This window comes from Chelonoidis abingdonii, chromosome 24, assembly GCF_003597395.2.
Source record: "Chelonoidis abingdonii isolate Lonesome George chromosome 24, CheloAbing_2.0, whole genome shotgun sequence".
Taxonomy (NCBI): domain Eukaryota; kingdom Metazoa; phylum Chordata; order Testudines; family Testudinidae; genus Chelonoidis; species Chelonoidis abingdonii.
Genome location: NC_133792.1, coordinates 8,649,338 through 8,670,236, shown reverse-complemented (window position 1 = coordinate 8,670,236; position 20,899 = coordinate 8,649,338). Strand labels below are relative to the sequence as shown.

The window sequence follows — 20,899 nt, the reverse complement described above, 5'->3', positions numbered from 1 at the left end:
GGTCCAAGGTTGCTCCCGGCTGTGGGGGTCCAGCCAGCCCGGCGGGGGCTCCTCACCTCTGCCAAGGGAAGAACAAGCCGGGGAGCGGGGGTCCGAGATCGCTGCTCCCTGGACACAGCCGGAGACCCAGGACAAGGGCAGCCCGGGGGGCGGGTTCCAGCTACGGTCCCGGTCTCTGCTCCGGGGAGGGGGCTTCCCCCTTCGCTCATGGCTCCTCCGCTCTGGGGGCTGAGCCCCTGGCCCGGCCTGCGAGCCGCCCGTTCCCCGCGGCGGGGGCTGTGGGCTGACTGAGGGCGAGCCCCCTCCGAAGCAGGGGGCCGCCGGAGGATGCTCTGACCGGGAGGCACACGCCGGCCCAGGGCAGCGGGGTCCCCCCGGGCTGCGGGGCGATGAGCGCCGGGCTGGACCGCATGTCTGTGAACTCCTCCTGCTCCGGCTCCCCGGCGGCGGCGGGGTCCCCCCCGGGGGCCGGCGCCCGGCTGCTCTCGGCCAACGTGCGGAAGCTGCACCGTGCCCTGAACCTGCTGCTGAGCGAGCCCGAGCGGGAGCAATTCATCCACTGCCTGAACGTCTACCACGCCCGCCGCAACGTCTTCGACCTGGTGCAGACCCTCCGCGTCCTGCTGGACAGCCCGGACAAGCGGCAGCTGCTGCCCATGCTGCGCCTGGTCATCCCCCGCTCCGACCAGCTGCTCTTCGACCGGTACACCTCGGAGGGGCTGTACCTGCAGTCCGGCTTCCTGCCCGGCTGCAGCGCCCCCCCGGCTGTGCCGCTCCCGCCCGCGGCTCGCCTCTGGCCCCAGCCCGCTGCCGGGCCGGAGTTCAGCACCGCCGCCCGCGGGACAGCTCCCCCGGCGGGCCCCGCCGCGGAGGAGCTGCGCGGGGAGCTCCGGCAGGTGAGCCTGAAGAGGAACAAGACCCACGAAGGACTGGGCTTCAGCATCCGAGGGGGCGCTGAGCATGGGGTGGGCATCTACGTGTCCCTGGTGGAGCCGGGCTCGCTGGCGGAGAAAGAAGGGCTCCGGGTCGGGGACCAGATCCTGAGGGTCAATGACAAGTCGTTGGACAGGGTGACCCACGCTGAAGCTGTCAAGGTAGGTGAAATGCCGGGGGGGGGGACACAATTGGGCTGAATAAGCTGAAATGTGGGGCAGTAGTTGTCACCCCTTCCCAGACCACCCCCCCCCCCAACCTGGATCCTCCCCCGCTTCCCTCCTCATTGAGCAATGTGGGGATGGCAGTGTGGGTTTGACCCCCCAGAGTGTGAACCTTAGACCTCTTAAGACCGTGGGCAGGATTCTGTCTCTGGCACAGCGGTGTAAATCCTGAGCAACTCCAAACATTCAGTGGCGTGGCCCCTGGTTTGCCCCTTTGACGGAGAGATCAGAATCACTCCCAGGGCACGCTGGAAGGGCCAAAAACAGGCATTAACAATGCATAGGGACATGCCAGTTGTTTTAATGTAGAGAGCGTAATAAATAGTAAAGAGCAGGAATATACTGCACACAACCGCTCTCTGAAAGTGCTTCTCAAAGGTGGACAAGTATCATTATCCTATTTCCAAATGTTTGTCTATCTCGTTAGAGACCCCATTGCCATAGAGTCTGAGCACCTCATTAACATTCGTGGATCCCCCCTCCTCACACACACACACATTGCAGTTCTGTGGGGCTGTCATCTTATTTTGCAGTTGGGGAAACTGAGGCACAAAGAGACTATTTGCCTTGCTCAAGGTCATACAGGAAATCGGTGATTAAACCTGGATATGAACCCTGGTCTGCCTCATATCGTATCCACTAGACCATCCTACCAACTCCCACAGGTAAGGAAACTGAGGCACAGAGTGGCAAAATGACTTCCCCTCACCCCCACAACCAAGCCCACACAGTTATTCAGTGGCAGTGCTAGGAAGAGGACCCAGGTTCCCTTTCTTACCACTAGACCAGAATGAAAAGGAGAATAGTCACACACCTGGGTTGCCAGCTGCTCAGGAACGTTCCCTGTGTGCACTCGGTACAACGGATCGCCAATCTGCCCCTGAGAGCTACTGTAATACAAATAAATAAGAATGACCGTGGCACCATAAGTCAGAGTTCGCCAGCCAGGGGACTAGGTGGCGGATATCCACAGAAGGAATTTTACAGCGGCAGCTCGCTGATGTGAACCTAACTCAGGTTCGAGTGACCAAAAGTTGTTGCCATCTGACAGCAAGATGTTTCGGTGAAATAGGTTGGTGGGCTCAATCCGGAAATGTCCCATGGCACAATCGTTGGCAATCTTAGCAGAACAGCCAAGGGGTCAATGAGCCAGACAGTCTGGCCCGTAGGGCTGAGGTTCGTTGGCAGAGCTGGGGAGGGGAGGTCAGGGGCTGGAAGGCTGCCTTGCAGTTGTCTGTGCTTTAGTTCTTCTGTGGATAACTGAAGCACTTTGGTTTCCAGCTCAGTCAGTTTGGTACCTTTCACCAGCACTTGCTTCTACAATCCCTTATGCCTATGAGTAGTCCCAGTGATTTCAGTGGGGATGACCTGTTGAGTAAGGATTGCTTGCATAAAAATTTACAGGATCAAACCCTTCATTTTCAAACTGTCAGCTTTCCCCTTCCCCACATTTTAAAATCTCTACACCCCCTTACAGGCAAAGATAGCTCAGCAGTTTGAGCATTGGCCTGCTAAACCCAGGGTTGTGAGCTTAGTCTTTGAGGGGGCCATTTAGGGAACTGGGGTAAAAATCTGGGAATTGGTCCTACCCTAAGCAGCGGGTTGGACTAGATGACTTCCCAAGGTCCCTTCCAACCCTGATGTTCTATGATAAAAGAAATTTGTTCTAAGATGAAATTGAGGTATAAATAAGCTCAGGACCTGACTGAAGTTTTTGACATTTAAAGAAAAATTACAGGAGAATAAAAATGGAATCTTATCAATTTAATATGCTATTCTGTGCTTGCAAAATTGAAAGAAAATTTCTGTTCCATGGTGCAGTGATTAGAGATGGGGATTGGGTGCCAGGACTCCTGAGTTCTATTCATAGCTCTGCCACTGACTCAACCTTGTGTCCTTGGACAATTCACTTAACAGCTCTGTCGCTCTATTTACCCACTAGTAAAATGTAGATAACCATATCTACATTCTTCCCATGGATATTTTTAGGCTTCATTAATTAGTGTTTGTGTAAAACACTCGGAGCTTCTTGTCCAAACAGTACTGTTCTATAAAAAAATTTGCCAAGGGACTATTCCATAATAAGGTCTCCTTGTGGGTGTTTTGAAATGATCAGGGTACAAAATGGAAGCTCAGAAATTATCTACACAATGGGCTGAAACTTTTTCAAACAACCATTTCATCCCATATTCAGGGGAACGGGCATCTTTCAGAGCTCTTGTGGTCTGTTGATGAAGAATTATGTGTATAACACACTTTGATGGCACTGAAGAAACCCCGCTCCTTCTTTTAAAAGGCGATCACATAACGATTCACATAGCTAGCCAGGATGACGCCTCTGGAGATTTTAAAACGAAGTGAAATGAATGCATCGTATTGCTGTACCGCTTTTGATATAAACCCCAAGGAAATGCGAAGCTAAAAACCTATTTCAAATAACATTAGGGATCTAACTTCAAAAGACACAACTCCGGGTTAAGGTATAAATGCCATCCATAACCATAGGTGCTGGAATTAGGGGTGCTACCGTACCCCCTGTCTTGTAGTAGCTTCTATTATATCCAGGGTTCACAGTTTGGTTCAATGGCTCTCAGCACCCCCACAATACAAATGGTTCCAGCTCCCCGTCCATAGTTCACTGTGTTGTGTGCGGTCATAGTAGGTTCCTGAGTGCTTAAGAGGATCTTCTACACCACTTGAGCTGCAATGACACAGTGAGTTAAGGATTCAGTCCAGTCGTTCACTGCTTGCCCAACCTCCCCCTGAAATCAATAGAGATCAAATTCAGCCTTTGGCGTAAGCATATGCAACACCACTACAATCAATAGACCAAATTCAGCTCTCAGTTACACTAGGCTAAATCTGGAAACTTCCACCTACGTCAGTGCGTTACACCAGCATAAACGATAGAATTTGGTCCAACGGGCTAATGGCTCTTGGGACTTCAAGGTGCACAAGAATTCAGGCCCAGACAAATGTGTGCGATTTTTCTTCCTGTGACTTAGAGTTATTGCTGATATAAAATGTGAGCAGAGTTTAGTACCAGCTGGGGTCCTTTCCTAGCACAAAAACATAAATCACTCTAATAAGATTCCCTGAACGTTGTCTTGTCCAGAAGTTTGCTTTAAATTATTAAGGGAGAGTAGCTTTCCTTCTAAAGCGGTTTGAGTAAAGTGTGCTTTCCAGCCTTCTGGGGGGTATTAGGCTGGTTCCCCATTTAACTGAAAAGGAGTATGCCTTCCCTACTGCATTCTGATCTTAATTGTCCTGCAGTGAAAATTCACTGTCTGTGTCTGGAGACTTCAGTATATGCAAAGCATGCTACCATAAGATAGGAGTAATGAAAGCTCATTCTTCAAGATATAAGATGACCACTGCAGGAGTCAGGAAGGAATTTCCTCTCTAATCATTCTGCCATTCCCCCCAGCCCGCTGCATTTATGGGTTTCTTTCCTTCTTCCGAGGCATGACATGTTGACCACGAACAGAATCATAGCCTGCCAGTGGTCTGATCCCATATGGCATCTCCTAGATGCCCAGATTACACAGTGATGGGTACTGTACAAAAGCATAGGCAAACCGTCAATCATTCAGATAAGATAAATAAAAACATAGGTTCATGGAGTCTATTAACTGAATTCACAGAGTCACTAATACATTCATCTCATTACGCCAAGGTAGTTCAATCACTTTCACCTTTTTTAGCATTTGATCCTTTATCTGACCTTGCAAAAATAATCTAGTCTTTCCTGCATTCTTCCATGAAGGAAGCGAGAGAGACCGAGTCTGACATGGGGCAGTTCCTCTTTCTATTGGCTGCTGTCCCCATAGACAATTCATAGAATAGCAATTATTTCGAAAGAGTCTTACAAAGACAGGATATCCTGAGAGTGGAAACTTGGCTCCAAGATAAGACTGCCACGAAGCCAGACAAAGGAGACATAAATTGATGATTACATACCATTCCACCTGAAAATGTACTGTTGTGCCGTGACTTGGATATTGGACTGAAGCTATTTTAGTGTAAATGAGAGAAAAAGTAGGATTCTGACATAAGTAGCTAGATTACCTGAGCACTCCAAATCAAATTCACATGATGACTGGCTTCTTAACCGAGTGTGAGCGCTGGGGGTTTATGCGTAGCCTGCTCTGTAGTCTGTATGTGTTGCATCCAAATCAAAATTAAATGACTTCATTACAATTGTAGCTCCATTGCTCTAGCACTCAGGGGCTTATCAAAAGCACAGTGTAATTTAAATCATACTCTAAGTGAAGATGTTTGCATTGTCTCTGTGCTTTCTAGCACTCACCTGGCTGTGTTTACTGTTGCTACAGTATATCCTTGGTATTTTAGCAACAGACAAATAAGGGTATGTTTCACTAAGCCATAATATTTTGTCCAACACACTTTCAATTACAAAACAATGTGAGCAACAAATCACACAAGGAGGCATTTCTCCTCTTCACTTATTGTAGGGTGAACAGATGTCCTGATTTTATAGGGACCGTCCCGATATTCGGCGCTTTTTGTTATATAGGTGCCTATTACCTTCCGCCCTGTCCCGATTTTTCACATTTGCTATCTGGTCACCCTAACTTATTGTCAGGTTCTTATTTTTCAGCTCATTTGTTTCAGTTTGAAGGAAACAGATAATTGGGTTAGATCCTCTGCTGGCATAAATCAGCAGAATTCCAATGAGTCCGATTCCGATCTAAGTTACACCAATGTGAATCCAGAGTAACTCCACCAGAATCAATGGAACTGCATGGATTTACCGCATCAGAGGATCTGACCTCATGAGTTTGATTCTGATCTCATTCCTGCTGGTGCAGATCCAGAGTAACTCCACCAAAGTCAGTGGACCCACCCTAGATTTGCACCAGTGTAAGTCAGATCATCATCTTCGAAAGGATTCTGTGATCTCATTTCAGGGATAAGGAGCCAGGGCAGAGGCTGTGATGAGACAGTTCTGTTGCTGGAAAGCAAAATAAATACAGAATACAGTAGAGTGATGTGACAGCTCACAAGTAGTCTATCCTTTTAGCAGGTGTGTTCCTCTTGTTCAGGTCTGTCTGAGAAGACTTGTTTGTGAGAGGCTCAGGTGGCCAGAGGGTGGATTTTATCCATTTGTCCTTGTTTGCCTCAGTTTGGTACACAGGGTTTTAATTCCCTAAAGATGTTCTTTTCTTCTCACACTCTGCCTCTGCCAAGCAGGCGTTTTTAAAAAAAATCAAATCAAATCTCCTCTGAATTATTTTTAACAGTCCATTCACTTGGATACACAAGGCAGCAAGCTGGGCAATCTTTTAAAAGGCTATAATATTCTGTCCAAGTTATAAAGAGCTCTGGCTGCTGGTTCTCTAGTGGGGTACCGTGCAGCATTGCTAAGGCACTGCTGAGAAGCGACAAAAGAGACATGCTGATCTGAAGCTTGAAAATATATTTAGAATAATCCTGCCTCCCAGACAATTTAAAAGAACACGAGCCTCGTTTTATCGTTTCTGATTGCTGCCCAATTAATAGATTAGTGTATTTGACACTGCTTCCTTGCTACAATTAATAATGGCCATTGCATTTCACCAGACATTCAGCTGAAGCAGTTTGTACGGATGAGTATACTCTTTAACCCTCCCGATACTTGCTTTTTCCAGACAGACAGACAAATGACTGGTGAGGCAAGATAGATAGACACAGAGAGATCCCTGTTTCCCCAAAAGGTATCAGACTTCTTCTTATAAAAGCTTTTACTCATACAGATGGTGCTGGGTTAGCTCATCTGTACATTTTAGAAGCCGGTGTACAAACAATGGCCAAAACTGAATCTCTAGGGTGGCTGCAGCAAGGACAGGATGGATGTTAATAGTACAATTACCATTCATCTGCTCTGATAATTACCTGAAGGCGACATCTGAATCCTTGGTAAATGGATCTTGGGTGGATGTGGGTTTGTTTGTTTTTTTAATTGCACTACCAAAAAAAAATCGATACAAGGAAAAAATGATCCCAAACACAGACATCTAAAAAAATAGCCTTGGGCTTCTGCTCTGCTTCACTCTCCTGCAAGCAATGTACATTTTAATTCTAGCAGCATGCTGAACTCACAGGGGAAGTAATCAAAGTCCCCAGGATTTCCCAGTCGAGGAGAGGGGATGGGTTGGCTATTTGAGTCAGAAATGTTTGTATTTTAACTTTGTGTTCATGCTCTTCAAAAGGAGAGGCCACTGGCAATGATCGAGCATAGAGCTGGCAGGTGATGTGCATGTTTTCCTGCGCAGCTCTGCTGATGCAGCTCCCACTTGGCCCCTTTTGCTATAGTCCTCAACCACCAATGTGCCACAACACTACCCTGAGAGTCAAGAGCCAACTTGCTCCTGAGCAGAGACTTTGACAAACAGGGAAGTGGGTTTTTTTGGTTTTGTGGACTAAGCCGAGATGACAACATTCATCTTATCTAGGACCTGGGGGAGAATTTGAACACAGGTCCACAGAAATGCTCCAGTTACAGAGAGGAAGGCTGGGCTTGTTGCTGTTATAGTGGCATGGGACTCAGGAGATATAGGTTCAATTCTCTGTTTTGCCACAGGTTTCCTGCAAGCCCTTGGGCAAATCGTTTAGGGTCTGCTACTCCTCTTAATTACACCAGCAAATCAGGAGTAACTCTTGCAATCAACGGAGTTACACAAGTGTAAAAGAGATAAGGCCCTCTCTGTGCTTCAGGTTCCCAGCTGTAATACCAGGCTAATAATGCTTCATTTCTCCCACCTGTTGTCTCTCTAGTCTGGCTAGATAGTAAGCTCTTCAAAGCAGGGACTATCTCTTACCATTTATGTACACAGTATCTAGTACATTAGGGGGCAGTCTTGGTGGGGCCAGTAGGCAATGCTGGAATATAAATAATAAGAAAGTCCTGTGATATTCACTGGAATGTCATAAAGAAACATTTCTGCATCAGTGAAGAAATACACAAACTGACCCAAAAGAGAAACTTCTCTTTTCAGCCCAACTATGTATTAGGAGAAAACTAAACTGTAGAGTGCAGAATAATTCATGGATTAAATTCTTTATTTTCTCTGGTCCTCCTCCCTTCTAGTTAGGCTGATGGATTTGGGTCCTTTTCTCAATGTCATGCCCACTCAGCGAATTACAGAAGTCTAAATCACTGGCAGTCTCATTTAAACTAACAACAAGTTTTCTAGAGTTGTTTTGCTTTGCTGCTTAGATGGCGCATTACCCGAATGTTCCTCATTGACAAATGCAGAGTGCACATGTTATCCCACTGTAGAGAAAATCAACAGCTTGTGAACCAGGGATCCACCTAGAATATAGAGACATCAATCACCCCATTTTCCTCTCAAGCCCACAACCCTCACTCTTTGGGCTTAAAATGTTGCATTCTGCACAACACCGGGAAGGGGGCCAGCAATAGAGAGGGCTGTGTGGGCTGCTGGTAATTAGACCTGGTTGATTTTCTTTTTTAAATGGAAGAGGACTTCATGTTCCATGAATTTGCTTTCATTATTTTCTGTTTTGTTCAATGAAAAACCAAATTCCAAAAAATGTTGTGTTTGGGTACCCACAATAGATTGTTTTCTTCCCCCCTTTTCTCAGCAGCAGGGGAAAGGGAAAAGCAAAAGGGAAGAACTGGAAAAATAGAGAATGCGAATGTTGTGGTTTATGGTCAAAAATCCAGTGTGGGGGGTGTGTGTTTGTTTTATTATCCTGAAAATTTCAAACAAAACAAACATTCTTTTCAAACGTTCAGTGAAAAATCCTCACTAGTCTTTGACTAGCTGAACTGGTGATAAGGACCCACAGGGCAGTTGTTCCAGTCCTGGGCATCAAAGAGGTTTGGGGTAGTGCCAGAGTCTCTACAGCAGCAGGTCTGGGCTAGCTCCTACTGCAGCGTGCAGCCAGGTTCTGAGGTAGCCGGGGAGAACGCCCTAGGAGCCTGGAGCTTTCCTCAGTCATCCTCAGGTGGCTGCACCTAGCAAAGAGGTGGGGATCAAATCTGCCTACATCCCACACTGGGCCCTCTGAAGGCCTGTGGACAAATATGCATACATTTACATAAGCACGTATGCTTATTTGCATATCTTTGCATGTTCACTGATTATTTGAAAACCAAAATATATTTTAATTCCCACATTTTTCAGGGCCAGATTGGCTGTTCCCTCCTGTGTTGACTCCAGAGGCAGCTCCTTCTGGCTCCTTAAAAAAATGGAGAGTTCACCTGCAGTCCCCTGTCTCTGTTCCCATTGTGATTTTTCCCTCTCTCATTTCTCACTGCTCGTCCTCCCCTGAGAAATCTCAAGTCTGCCTCCTCTCTGTGTCTGCTCCCCGATCCTGCACTCCTATTTCTGTCCCCACCTCTCTTGCCACATCTCCTTTGTCTCTGTTCCTTCCCAGCTGGCCCATAGCATACACACGTTATGCACAGGGCAAAGGGGAGAGGGCAGGGAAATCTGTGAAAAAGAATAAGCTCTGGCCAGATAAATGCTGAAGCAGCAGAAGGCAGTGATGGGGCCGGGGCAAAGAGTGGAAAGTCCGAGCCTCCAAACAAAAGCCGGGTGCTAGGCTGCTCTAGTGGGGAGCCGCAGAAATTAGGGTGGATGGGGGAGACACAATGAAGATACTGACGAGAGATTATGGGTGCAGCAGAAACCTTGTGGAGAGGAGGTCAGAGACAGGCCCTTCATGGGAAAAGTGAAGGCCGCAGAGTTACTGGGCCGGCCCAGAAATGTGTCAGGCCCTTTGTTCAAGATACAAACCACACTCAGAACTGCTGTAGTAAAGTATTTCTCCCGGCCTTGTCCTTCAGCTCGCACTGGGAGAGTGTAAGCTCAATTCAGTTCATCGCACTGCCGGACAGGTCAAAGTAGTGTGAAGACTCTGGGCCCAGTTCTGCCATCAGATATTCCCACTCAGGTCACGCGTTAGCCTGACGGGCTTGCTGGTGCTGCAGACCCCCTGGGGAACGAAGGCCTCTCTTTCTGCACAGGTACAGGATGGGCTGTTTCAACGGTCTCCACACAGCCCTGCCAAGAGGGACCCTCTCTAGAGGGAGAGCAGCCTCCATAGGTCATTCACAGGCTGCCAGTAAGGGAGGCAGTTAGTGATAAATGGGACCCACTCTGGATAAGGCTCTGGAATAGGACTCAGGAACTGTGGGTTCTACCTCTGCCTTGGCAACCTACCTGCTCTGTGGCCTTGGGGAAGTTACTTCATTTCCCCTCTCTGGGCCTGTTTCTCCTCCCACCCTTTGTCTGACTCACCTGTTTAGACTCCAAGTTCTTTGGGACAGGGAGTGTCTGTTGTATGTTCGTGCAGTGCCCAGCACAACGGGGCTCCAGGCTCAGCTGGGACACTAGTTGCTGCTGGAATACTATTAATAATAATCGTGTTCTCTCTCCAGGGAGAAGGTCTCTGGGGGATAAGGAGTGCATGCTTCAGGCCTCTTCCCCCTTTTGTATGCCTGGATTGTCTGCTCCTCCCATGGGTAGAGAGGGGCGCTGTAAGCCACAGGCAGCAAATGGTCTCATTTTAAAAGTGCATTTCTTTCCCCACTCCACCTGTCCTCCATAACAATGCTGGAAGCTCCCTCTGTGCTATTGACAATTGGTTGTTCTTGTCCAGCCTAATTGGGTCCAGAGGGCCAAGAGTCGAGGATGTTCAGCTCTTTGACTCACCCGTCTCCTCTAATAGGGACATGCCAGGAGAATGCAGGAAGCAGTGGTTGTGCAAACTTCTGTGTGTTGTTTCAGCCGTGTGTTAAGACTCGCTCCCTTTCTTTCTCTCGCCACTTCACTCTTTCACGCCCGATGTTTCTATTCTGGATGGAATCAATACAAAACTGTGTGGGAGTCTTCCAATTATCTAGAACTTCAGCACTAGTCTTTGCAGTTTGCAAATGGGGGATAATTACCCCAGGCAGAGGAATGCACTCCTACCCTCTGAATAGCTCATGAAACCAAGCAGGTCCTTCGAGTCTGTTATTGATAGAAGAAAAGGTGGGAGGGGAAAAGAGGGGGATAGAAGGATGGCCCAGAGTTAATGCTCCTTACATCCAGCTGTGATCTACAGCGGTGCCACTAACCAAATGAATTGGAATAGATTGCTCATTTCATTAGCAGCGAAGTTAAGCAAGTGAACCACAGCCGTATGAGATGGGCCTTTTATTCAGGCTGCCAGGGAACTTGTTGTGATTAATGGCCATTGATTTATGACAGCTGCATTCCTGCTGAGGGGCTCACGAGGGCCAGGGAGAAGATTTTAGAAGGCTTCTCTCTTTCAGCTTCCTTAGGGCGAGGACCAGTCAAGAAAAGAAAAAGCAGGGAGGAGAAGGGAAACAAATTCTGTCGATCTCATTAGGCTCTATTGACATAAATGATTTTTTCACAAAGGATGGAATAAGTCAGAAACATTGATCCTAGCAAATAAAATGCTGTATTGCAAATCCATTTCGTAGCACCATGCAGCAGGTAGGGTATTTATATTAATGACTCATTAAAACTAGGCTATTTTAAAAGTGCTTTAAAATAAAAGAAATCTACTTAAATCATGAAAGACTGAATGGACAATTAAAGAATAGAGGGAATCACTAGCCTTATAAAATCTGTCCTGTACCTGTCTTTGGCACTTGCTTCCCATAATAATACTTACGGATGATTGCTTCCCGGCCGTGATTTTTGTAAGGGTGATCCCCTGATACTACCATTCTCCAACGCCACTTGACTTGTGTCCTTTAGCTCCTCTCCCTACCCCCACACACGCACACTGTATGACAGACTTGCACAGAGCCTTTCATCTAACGGTCTCAAAAGCACGTTACAGGCAGTTTGCGCACTAATGAAAAGCAGCTGCCTCTGGGGTGGATCACAGCAGCCAACAGCGCACAGCAAGTTGACACAACAGTTTGAGAAAGGAAGTGAAGGAGTCTGTATCCAGTTGACACTGCAGGGGGAATTTAAGGAGGCAGAAGGATTTTAATTTACTGATCGAGCCAAAATGTACTAGATGCTTTCCAGACATAGAAAACACACCCTGTCCTGAAGAGCTTACAGTCTAAATGTTGTAATCACCTAAGCTGTTCTTTGCCCAATAGTATCACTACTTTCAAAGGCTGAGAGAGAACTTAATTACTTTAAGAGGGCTGCACCATGGTTTTTCTTTACATATTGAGCCTATGTAAAGGTTCTCCACCATGGTCTCTCAACCTGGGCCTCACAACCACCTGCCCTTTCTCAGATGAAGAAGCAGATCCCCAAATCTTTCCCTATTGTAACATGGAGTCATGGTGAGGAAAACTGAGAACCACCAGCTTACCTCATATCGGCCTCAATGCACCAGGGAATTCAGTGGTTGGTTGGCTCCTGCGTGCCCTGTCTGATTTCTGCTATCGATTTCAGTCTTTCCCAGCCACGAATGCTCGGTGAAGGGAGGAAAGGCTCGTGACACAGCTTTAAGATTTGGGATAAGGGCAGAATTCAGCCCTAGTGTGAGTAAAGCTCTCTTGCAGTCCATGAAGTTGCACCAGTTTATGTCAGGACTGAATTCCACCCCATGACACCAGCATTTCAAAGGTTGAAAAAGTCTTGAGTGAACAGCCTGATGTCACCAGCAAGGAATCAATCTGTTCAGGGTTTGGAGGCCCCTGTTGTCTAAGATGGAATGAGCTCCTGGAACCTGCTGATGGGAAGCTGGACTTCTGGGCAGCTGTTCCTTTCCCATTCCAGTTTCACACTGAGAGCAGTCTGTTGACCTTTCCTTCGTCTCATCCCAACCTCTCACTCTCTTTGCCAATGCAGGCCTGATCTGTTCCTGCTTCAGGAGGTGTGAGCCCTGCTGCAAGGCCCCTGCTGATCATCTGCCAACTAAGGAAGCTGCATTGGTGGAAATTGGCCCCAACCTCCCCTCTATCAGGGGGCCAGTGCTGCCCCCATAATCCATGGCCAATCCTGCCCCCTAGGCCTATGCAAACACTCATGCCAAGGCAGTCCCTGCCTCAGAGATCTTACAACAAGTGGATGAAACAAACCAGGCACAGCTGGGGATGGAAGATGAGCTTCCCACTTGCTGACATGTAGCAGAGAGGCCAAGAGCTGGCCGAGCCTGGGGAATGAACCCTTCTCTTTTCTCTGGAGCTGGTCTCCCCAGCCAGGGCCAAGACACTTTGGAGGGGAGGTGGCCTGGCTGCTGCCCATGGAGTGCCTGTTCTGTGGCTCACTGAAAGGCCGTTGGTGCCAGGGCTGTCAACCCAGCCCCTTCCCACCAGGGCTGAACCCACTGAAAGATCAAATAAAGAAGAGAGAGGGATACGATTCCTGCTTGCAACATGTCTGAACAGCTGGGCTGAGATCAGGAACCACTCACAGTCAGTGGATGGGAAGAAGCGCAGGGAAAAGAAAGCACTTACTGCAGGAGCTGGGGGTCTCCCATCCGCAGGGCTAACTTCATCCCTGTGACATGCTGAGGTTGGTACAGACTTAGGGTCAATTCCCAGGGTCAATTCCTTCGTGACCTTGGGTGAGCCACTTAGTCTCTCCGTTCCTCAGTTTCCCCATCTGTTACAAGGAGGTAACATTGCTTCCTTTCTCCCACCCTTTGCTTTGACTGTCAGCTCTCTGGGGCAGGGACTTCTCTCACTGCGTGTGTACAACACCCAGCATGATGGGGCCCTGATCCTGACTAAGGCCTGAAGGTGTTCCTGTCACCCCAGTGTACACAGCCCATTGAAAGGAGTGGGATCCCGAGGAGGTAGGCTGCATAAGAGTTTGCCCTGTGGGACGATATGGAGCAAATGGGCATTCAGATTTGTACAACACTACCCTGGTGTAACCGAGAGGAGACTGTAGCCTGCTCTATGGGTTTAACGCTGGGTACCTAGGCCTCTGTTCATTGGTGTCCAATGGCTCCCTGCTGGCATAAAGGGATGGTCCCCAGGGAATTCCCCTGAAGTCAAGGGTGTGTCGTGCCGGTGTAGTCAGTAGCTGAACCTCTGCTGTTCCCAGTGTGGGGTGTTTGCTGAGTTTGTTCCCAAGGAACAAGGGCCTCGTTAGAACTTTCCTTTTCTCCTGATTATTCCTGGCTACCTCAGTGACCTGTAGGAGCAGTGGACAGCTGAGCACATGTTAGAACAGCCCCTCTCACCTACCCCAGGGGCTGAATCACTCAACGACTGGCCCAGCATGGGGTGGTGTAAAGTCACCATTGGCCCTGGAGTCCAGGGTTGTAATCTGATGCCATAACCACAAGGCTGCCCTTCCTGGGTACCTCAGAACAGAATCCAGCTGTATGTGTTTTGGAATGGGGGTATTCCATACTCCCTTGGGCTGGAACGCCCCTCAAGGGCTCACAGAAAGACTTCTACCACTATTGTCCTTTTTGCGGCTCAGCCCATTTGTGCTTGCCTCCCGGTGGTTCACTGGCTAAGAACAGCTTCCATTTATATAGCACCTTTCAACCCGACATCCTCCCCAGACAGCGTCGAGGGGAATCTTGTGACAGGACTTTCGCTTCACATCTCATTCTAAAGCTGTCACCTCGGTGCCTCCGGGGTGCAGCTCAGTGCAGAACAAGAGGGAAGAGCAGCACTTACTGAGCACCAGCACCACTCCTGCAGCTCCTTGCAGGTCTCCCATCCACATGTCAATCAGGGGCAGCTCTGTTTAGCGTGTCAGAGCTACAGAAGAACTCAGCCAGCAGTAGCACATCTACAGGCTGCTCTTCATTACCTTGGTCATTTGCATTAAATTGCACCATTAAATCCACTCAGCGTGCCCCTGCTGAAGTAAAAGATGACAAGCCCAGGATGGAATTAAATAATTTATGGGTGCAGCCTTTCTCATGATGGTGGCTTTGAAAGTGGCCCAATGGCCTGAGGTATCCTTTGGAGGAAGTCTTCTCCACTAGTGCTACACAGCTGTCCAAAACAGCTGTCAGGAGTGAGGGCTATTTTACCTCCTCCTCCTTTGACAACTTTCAAAAGGCCTCAGGTAACATTTTTCAGTGAATAAGAAAATTACCTGCAAACTTTTTCTCTGGTAAAAAGTAGAGTCAGCCACCCCCGTCTTGATACTGAAAGCTATTGAGAGCATTGATGGCCATGCACATCCAACTGGAATGAAGAGAATAAATGAGGATGGATAAGGATGTGACAGGTTCCCTTCCCCCAGGGGTGCCACTTGGAAACTGGGTTACCACTGAGCCCACCTGACCCACCAGCCAGGACTCCCTTCAACTGTACTGCTGTGACAAGCTGCAGACACGCTTCTGGTCTCACACTTTCACCAGCACACGCATAGGGACACACTCAGCTGTTGTAACATGCAAACAGACTTTCTGACTAGCCCCGGCATGGGAAGGCTTCAGGTAAGGAACTGCCTAGTTACTCAAGTGCCCACCCCCCTCTGGAGTGCAAACCTCAAGTTATACCATCTTGTGCTGCACAGCATAAGCTCATGAAATTCGCCCCCTCCCTCAGTGCGGAGAGGAATATACCCAGTGTTCTGTCCCCAGTTAGGACTTCCACGCACACTGGTTTAAGACAAAACAAGACAAGTTTATTACCTACAAAAGCAACTGGGTCTGCCATGCTGGGGCAATGGTAGTGCAACAGAGGGACATCCAGGTGAACCCTGATTTTGCAGAGATCCTTGAAACTGCAGCTTTTGGGAAATTGGGGCGGGAGCTAGAAAAACAAATGCTGGGGGTGATAGTAATTTGGAAACAAATTTCAAACAATATGGAGCGTTGGATACATGGGGTTGGCAAGTCTAAGATTTCCCCAGCGACATCAGATCCTGGGCAACTAAGTCCCACATCCCGCCCTTAGCTGGGTCCAATACTAGGTACTTCTGGGGAAAGCAAAAGAAAAAAATCCTATAATGCACATAGATGATTGTGCAATGCAGCGGGGGGGATGGACCCAAGGGTTCTTTATTATCCCGCTTCTGAAAGCACGAGCTATGATAACTCACTTGAACCATGGATTTGCCTTTGAGCCTCAGGTCTGTCCTTTGCCCCAGAGCAGACGGAGGACCTGAATCATGGTTGTTCTTGTGCAGTCATTGATAAGTGTGAAATGCTCCCAGATCAGGATGGTAACATGGTCCAGTCGTTTTGCACTGGGGTAAATGAGGAGGCAAGGTGGAGGGGGAGCAGCCAATCAGGCCCTGAGAGTGGGAGTGTTCCGCTCATTGTGCGGGCGGATTCACTTGAAGTCTCTACCGTACCCCACCTAGCCAACAGCACGAGCAAGAGGAAGGACGGTCTAGTCGTTCAGGCCCTTGCTTAGGATCTGAGACCCAGCTTCAACTCCCTGCTCTGCCACAGACTTCCCATATGGCCTTATGCAAGTCACTCATGCTTCGCTCCTCATTTCTATCCAATGAAATGCAAAGTTTCAATAGGAACGAAGAGCCTAAGTACCCCCTGAGGACCTGGGCCTTAGCCTCTCTCTTCACCACACACATAATGCTTCCTTACCTCACACAGGTATTGTGGGGCTGTCCTGAGGTGCTCTAGTTCTAGGGTGACTAGACAGCAAGTGTGAAACATTGGGATGGAGAGGGAGTAATAGGAGGCTATATAAAAAAAAGACCTCAAAACTGGGACCTTTAAAATCGGGACATCTGGTCACCCTATCTAGTACTAGAATAACAGGGGCTATATAAGCCCATAAGACAGAACACAAGCGGCACTTTGAAGAGGCCCCTCTTAGCCGGCCATCTTTGACAGCGGAAGAGAAAATTAAGGTGGGAGGAAGCAGGGGGACTCTGGCTGAGACTGACAGAACCTCCCCAGCAAGGGAAAACAGTGAGATATTTGGGTTAACTTGGGGTTTGCCAAAGCGTCTGAGTGATCAATAGCTGTGCTGGGACATCGTCTGAAGCTTCTCCCATTCAGCTCTGCCAGTGCCTCTTAATTCTGCAGCTCTGCCTGACAGTGTTTCATAAAGGCCTGTTTTAGTGCACAGATGCGTGAATGTGTTCAAAATCTGGGCCAGAGCTCCTGTGCCTACCCGTGCTTCATTCCCATATGTACCCGGTGCCGTTGTTCAAAGGAAAGCACCATTTCACCTCCTCCAGGCTGCACCAACATTCATCCACCCCCACGGCTGCTTCCAGAGGAGCTGAAAGCTTCCAGATGCCCTGAGGATTTCTGATCCTGGAGTAACTCGGACCTTGTACTCACTTGTCTGACCCACAGTTGATACACCCAGGGCTTCAGGAGAATTTTCTCCATTGCCCTGGTCTATTCTGCTAATGCACTAACACCTGGAAGGATGTTCTTGTGGTTACAAGTGTGGAGTGGCTCTTAGGAGATTTGGGTTCAACTTTCTGCTCCACTGTAGACTCGCTATGTGACTTTGGGCAAGCCACTTATTCTCTCCGTGCCTCAGTTCCTCATCAGTAGCACAAGGATCATAATACTTACTTTGTTCCTCTTGTCTATTGAGGTTGTAAACTCTCTGAGGCAGGGACTGCATCTCACTATGGGTATGTCTGCTCTGCCATCGGGAGATGTGATTGGAGCCTGTGTAGACATGCCTTAGCTAACTTCAGTGTAGCTAACTCAAATAACAATGGCAGTAAAGCTTCAGCAGCACAGGCAATGGCTTGGGCTAGCTCCACCTGCCTAGGATCCTAGGTACATACTCGAATGGGCTAACCCGTGCTGCTAGCAATCACGTCTCCTGATTGCAGTGTAGACATACCCTTGTCCAGTGGAGCCCTTGTCTCGCCTGAGGCCTCTAGGCATGACTGTAGCATAGAAAATAATAATCCAAGCTGCTTTGACCAGCGCCTTTGTGTCCTAACATACAGACCCTGCTAAATGCATCTGGATCCTGTAGCACCTTACCCTACTCTTCCACTTTTGGGTCCTGTCTTGAGCAGGGAATTGGGCTGTGGCTTGCCAATGTGGACACATTCCTTAGAGATTTAAGGATGAGACTCCCCAACCTATTTTGACTTGTGACCTATAAAAAAAGATGGATTTGTCCCCAGAGATGAAACCCTAGGGTCAAATTCATCTCAGGTGTAACTATTGACTGCAACAGAGCTGTGTCCAGGATTGAATTTAGTCCCTGGTATTTTTACCCACTTGCAAAGTTACTATTGTTTATTAATGCATATATTTTATAGCTCCATACTGCAGATGGTTGAGAGGCATTTCCAGACAGACTATTTTGTGAAATAGATGCACAAAAATGCTTTCCAAGTTGACACAATCTAATGAATCAAAAAATCCACTTTGATAAATATGCTTATTCTATGAATGCACTTTCCCAGCATGTGCTTAAGCTCCTGTTGACTTCCTCTTGCTGACAGTGGGACTTAAGAACATGCTTAAAGTTAAGCACATGCCTAAGTGCCTTCTTGTATGAGAACCCTTATAGGTTTGTTTTCCAGGAGGGAAAAAAACCACCATTTAATAGGATATGGTGTTCTTCTCTTTCCTTTCCTTAACTGGTGCATAGTGTTGCTGTGCATTGTTAAACAGTTGCCATGTTCTACTCCAGAGGTGGCTGCATTTCAGTGGTGCATGAAATGATTTATTACACTCACACAGCTACTCACATAAATATCCACACATTTAATATGCTGCTTTGGGATCCTTCAGCTGGTATATACATTTAGCTTCCTCTTTTTCCAATGTCATGTGTTTCTGTGAAAGGTTTATCCATTTATTGTTGCAATGACCTTTAATTTTTGGAAAGGATATTAACCCAATAAAGGCTGAATTAAAATAAAGTTTCTGACATGAAGCCACACATGTCAGGAGGGATCTCGGACAATCCTTAACTCACCCCTTTGTCCTATGGCATTAGAAGAGTCTCCGTGTGTGATGATAGGGTGTATATAAGCTGCACACTGGGTCTGATTGACAGATAAACAATCACAACATCCAGAGCCGTATTCTAGCCTCAGTTGCACCCATGGACCCCATGAATTGAATGGTGTCAGACAGGTGCACGTGAGGAGAGGTGTGCAGAACAAAGATCCACGGAGTGGGTCAGGGCTCTTGCTAGGATTATTTTAACCCAGTCTGTAGACGGCATGGCCTAATAGAAGGCACATCAAGGCATGGGGCAAGGCTTCTATTCCCAGTGGCCTGTTGGATGACCTTGGGCAATTTCCTGTCTCATTTTCCCTCCCACCCTTTGTCCACCTTGCCTGTGTAGGTTATACTCCCATTGAGGGAAGGACTGTCTCTTCGCACATGTTTGCACAGCACTGTAGTGGGGCACCTGCCCCACTCCCACAGAAAAAGGGTTAAAAGCAGCCCTGGAGAGGGCTGCACCAGGGAAAGGGGTTAAGAACAGCTGGGGGAAGCTGACTGGATAGCTGACCCCAGCTGTGGCCAGCTCCATCAGGGCCCAGCTGGCCCTTATAAGAGGGCTGTGAGGCAGAGGGAGAAGCTCTCCCTAGCTTCTTGAGAGAGAAGGACCTGGCTGCCTGGGAGAGAAGGGTACCTGAGGTGGTGCAGTGCTGGGAAGTCCCAGTGTAGAAAAAACCCAGGCTGCAGGCCTAGTTAAGGGCCCCTGAAGGGTACTAGCAGGATACCTGAGGTGGAGCAGTGCTGGAGAGGGGCAGAGGGAGCTAGGGAGCTCCAACGTAGAAAAGCCCCAGGCTGCAGTCCTTGCAAAAAGGGGCAAAAAAGGTACTGGGGCTACAGAGGGGCAGCCCAGAGACAAGCAAAGGCAGCAGGTCCTAACCCCCTTGCCAATGATGAGGGGTTTATAGACTGCAGTCTGCCCCAGTGAGAGGGGGCTAGATGGTGACTGGCAGTAGCCACTAAGGCAAGGTGGGGATAGAGGGTTGGGGGTTCCCCTGGGTGGGGAGACCCAGATTGTGGGTTACAGCTGGGGGCAGAACCCTGATGTAGAGAGGCACTGGGGTCCGGGAGGGACACGGGGACCAGTGGCAGGAGAGACACCAGACTGCAGAGGGTGCTCTGGGCTGGAAAAGAGCTAATTCCCAGGATGACCAGCAGGAGGTGCTGCACTGGTGAGTCTTTGCCCCACCACAAGCATCTAACGCAAGAGAAGGTGGGGGGCGGTGGTTTGCTATGAAGTTACTGCTACAGCAGGAGTGACGGGCTGCTGGAGCTGTGACACCATCCCACTTAGCAGCCTTAGGAGGCATCCTGCCTGCCTCTGAGCCCACCAGGGCATAGACGGGGGTGGGAGCTGGGACCACAATTGAGCTCACAGGAAGAAATGGAGCTTGGAGGCAAATGTTGTTTTTGTGGCAGAAAAGATCTTGTTTGGGTAGCAGGCACAAATGTTTTCAAGCCAGGGTGGTGGTGGTAGAGGGAGCTTTTTATCCGCTGTCACTGGAGATTAACTTCCCTGCCTGATACTGCAGTTTGAAGTAACCAATTGTTTTTCAAAGCTGAGACAGGAGGATTTTGTGAGTGAAGGGCAAAGTTCCAGCAGCCCCTTTACTGTGAAGTTAAGGACAAATGGATCAATTTCATCAGTATTCAAGTGGAAACTGTGCCGGCATCCCATTAGATGTGGCTGCTTAGATGTAGCAAATGCAATGTCAGGATTACAGAGCCAATTTCTTTCCCTTATTTGTTTCTAATTCTTTCTTTGTTGGAACAAAAACCAACCCCTAATGATCAAAATAACTGGATAGGTCACCTGCCTCCAGAGCTGGGATTTGTGCATCTCGGTGATTGCTTCCAGCTCACTCAAACCCCTGGCTGAGGGGTAGGAAGGATAGTCTAGTACA

At 48.4% G+C, this 20,899-nt stretch overlaps 1 protein-coding gene across 2 annotated transcripts in view; it reads left to right on the top strand.

Moving 5' to 3' along the window:
* The first annotated feature begins 389 nt into the window (after positions 1 to 389).
* The window catches only part of WHRN (whirlin), a 110,361-nt gene continuing 89,851 nt past the window's right edge, over positions 390 to 20,899 (top strand). For both annotated transcript variants that reach the window (XM_032797897.2, XM_032797896.2), the window contains exon 1: positions 390 to 1,094. In XM_032797897.2, the coding sequence (XP_032653788.1) occupies positions 390 to 1,094 (705 nt within the window). The remainder of the gene's footprint in view (positions 1,095 to 20,899) is intronic.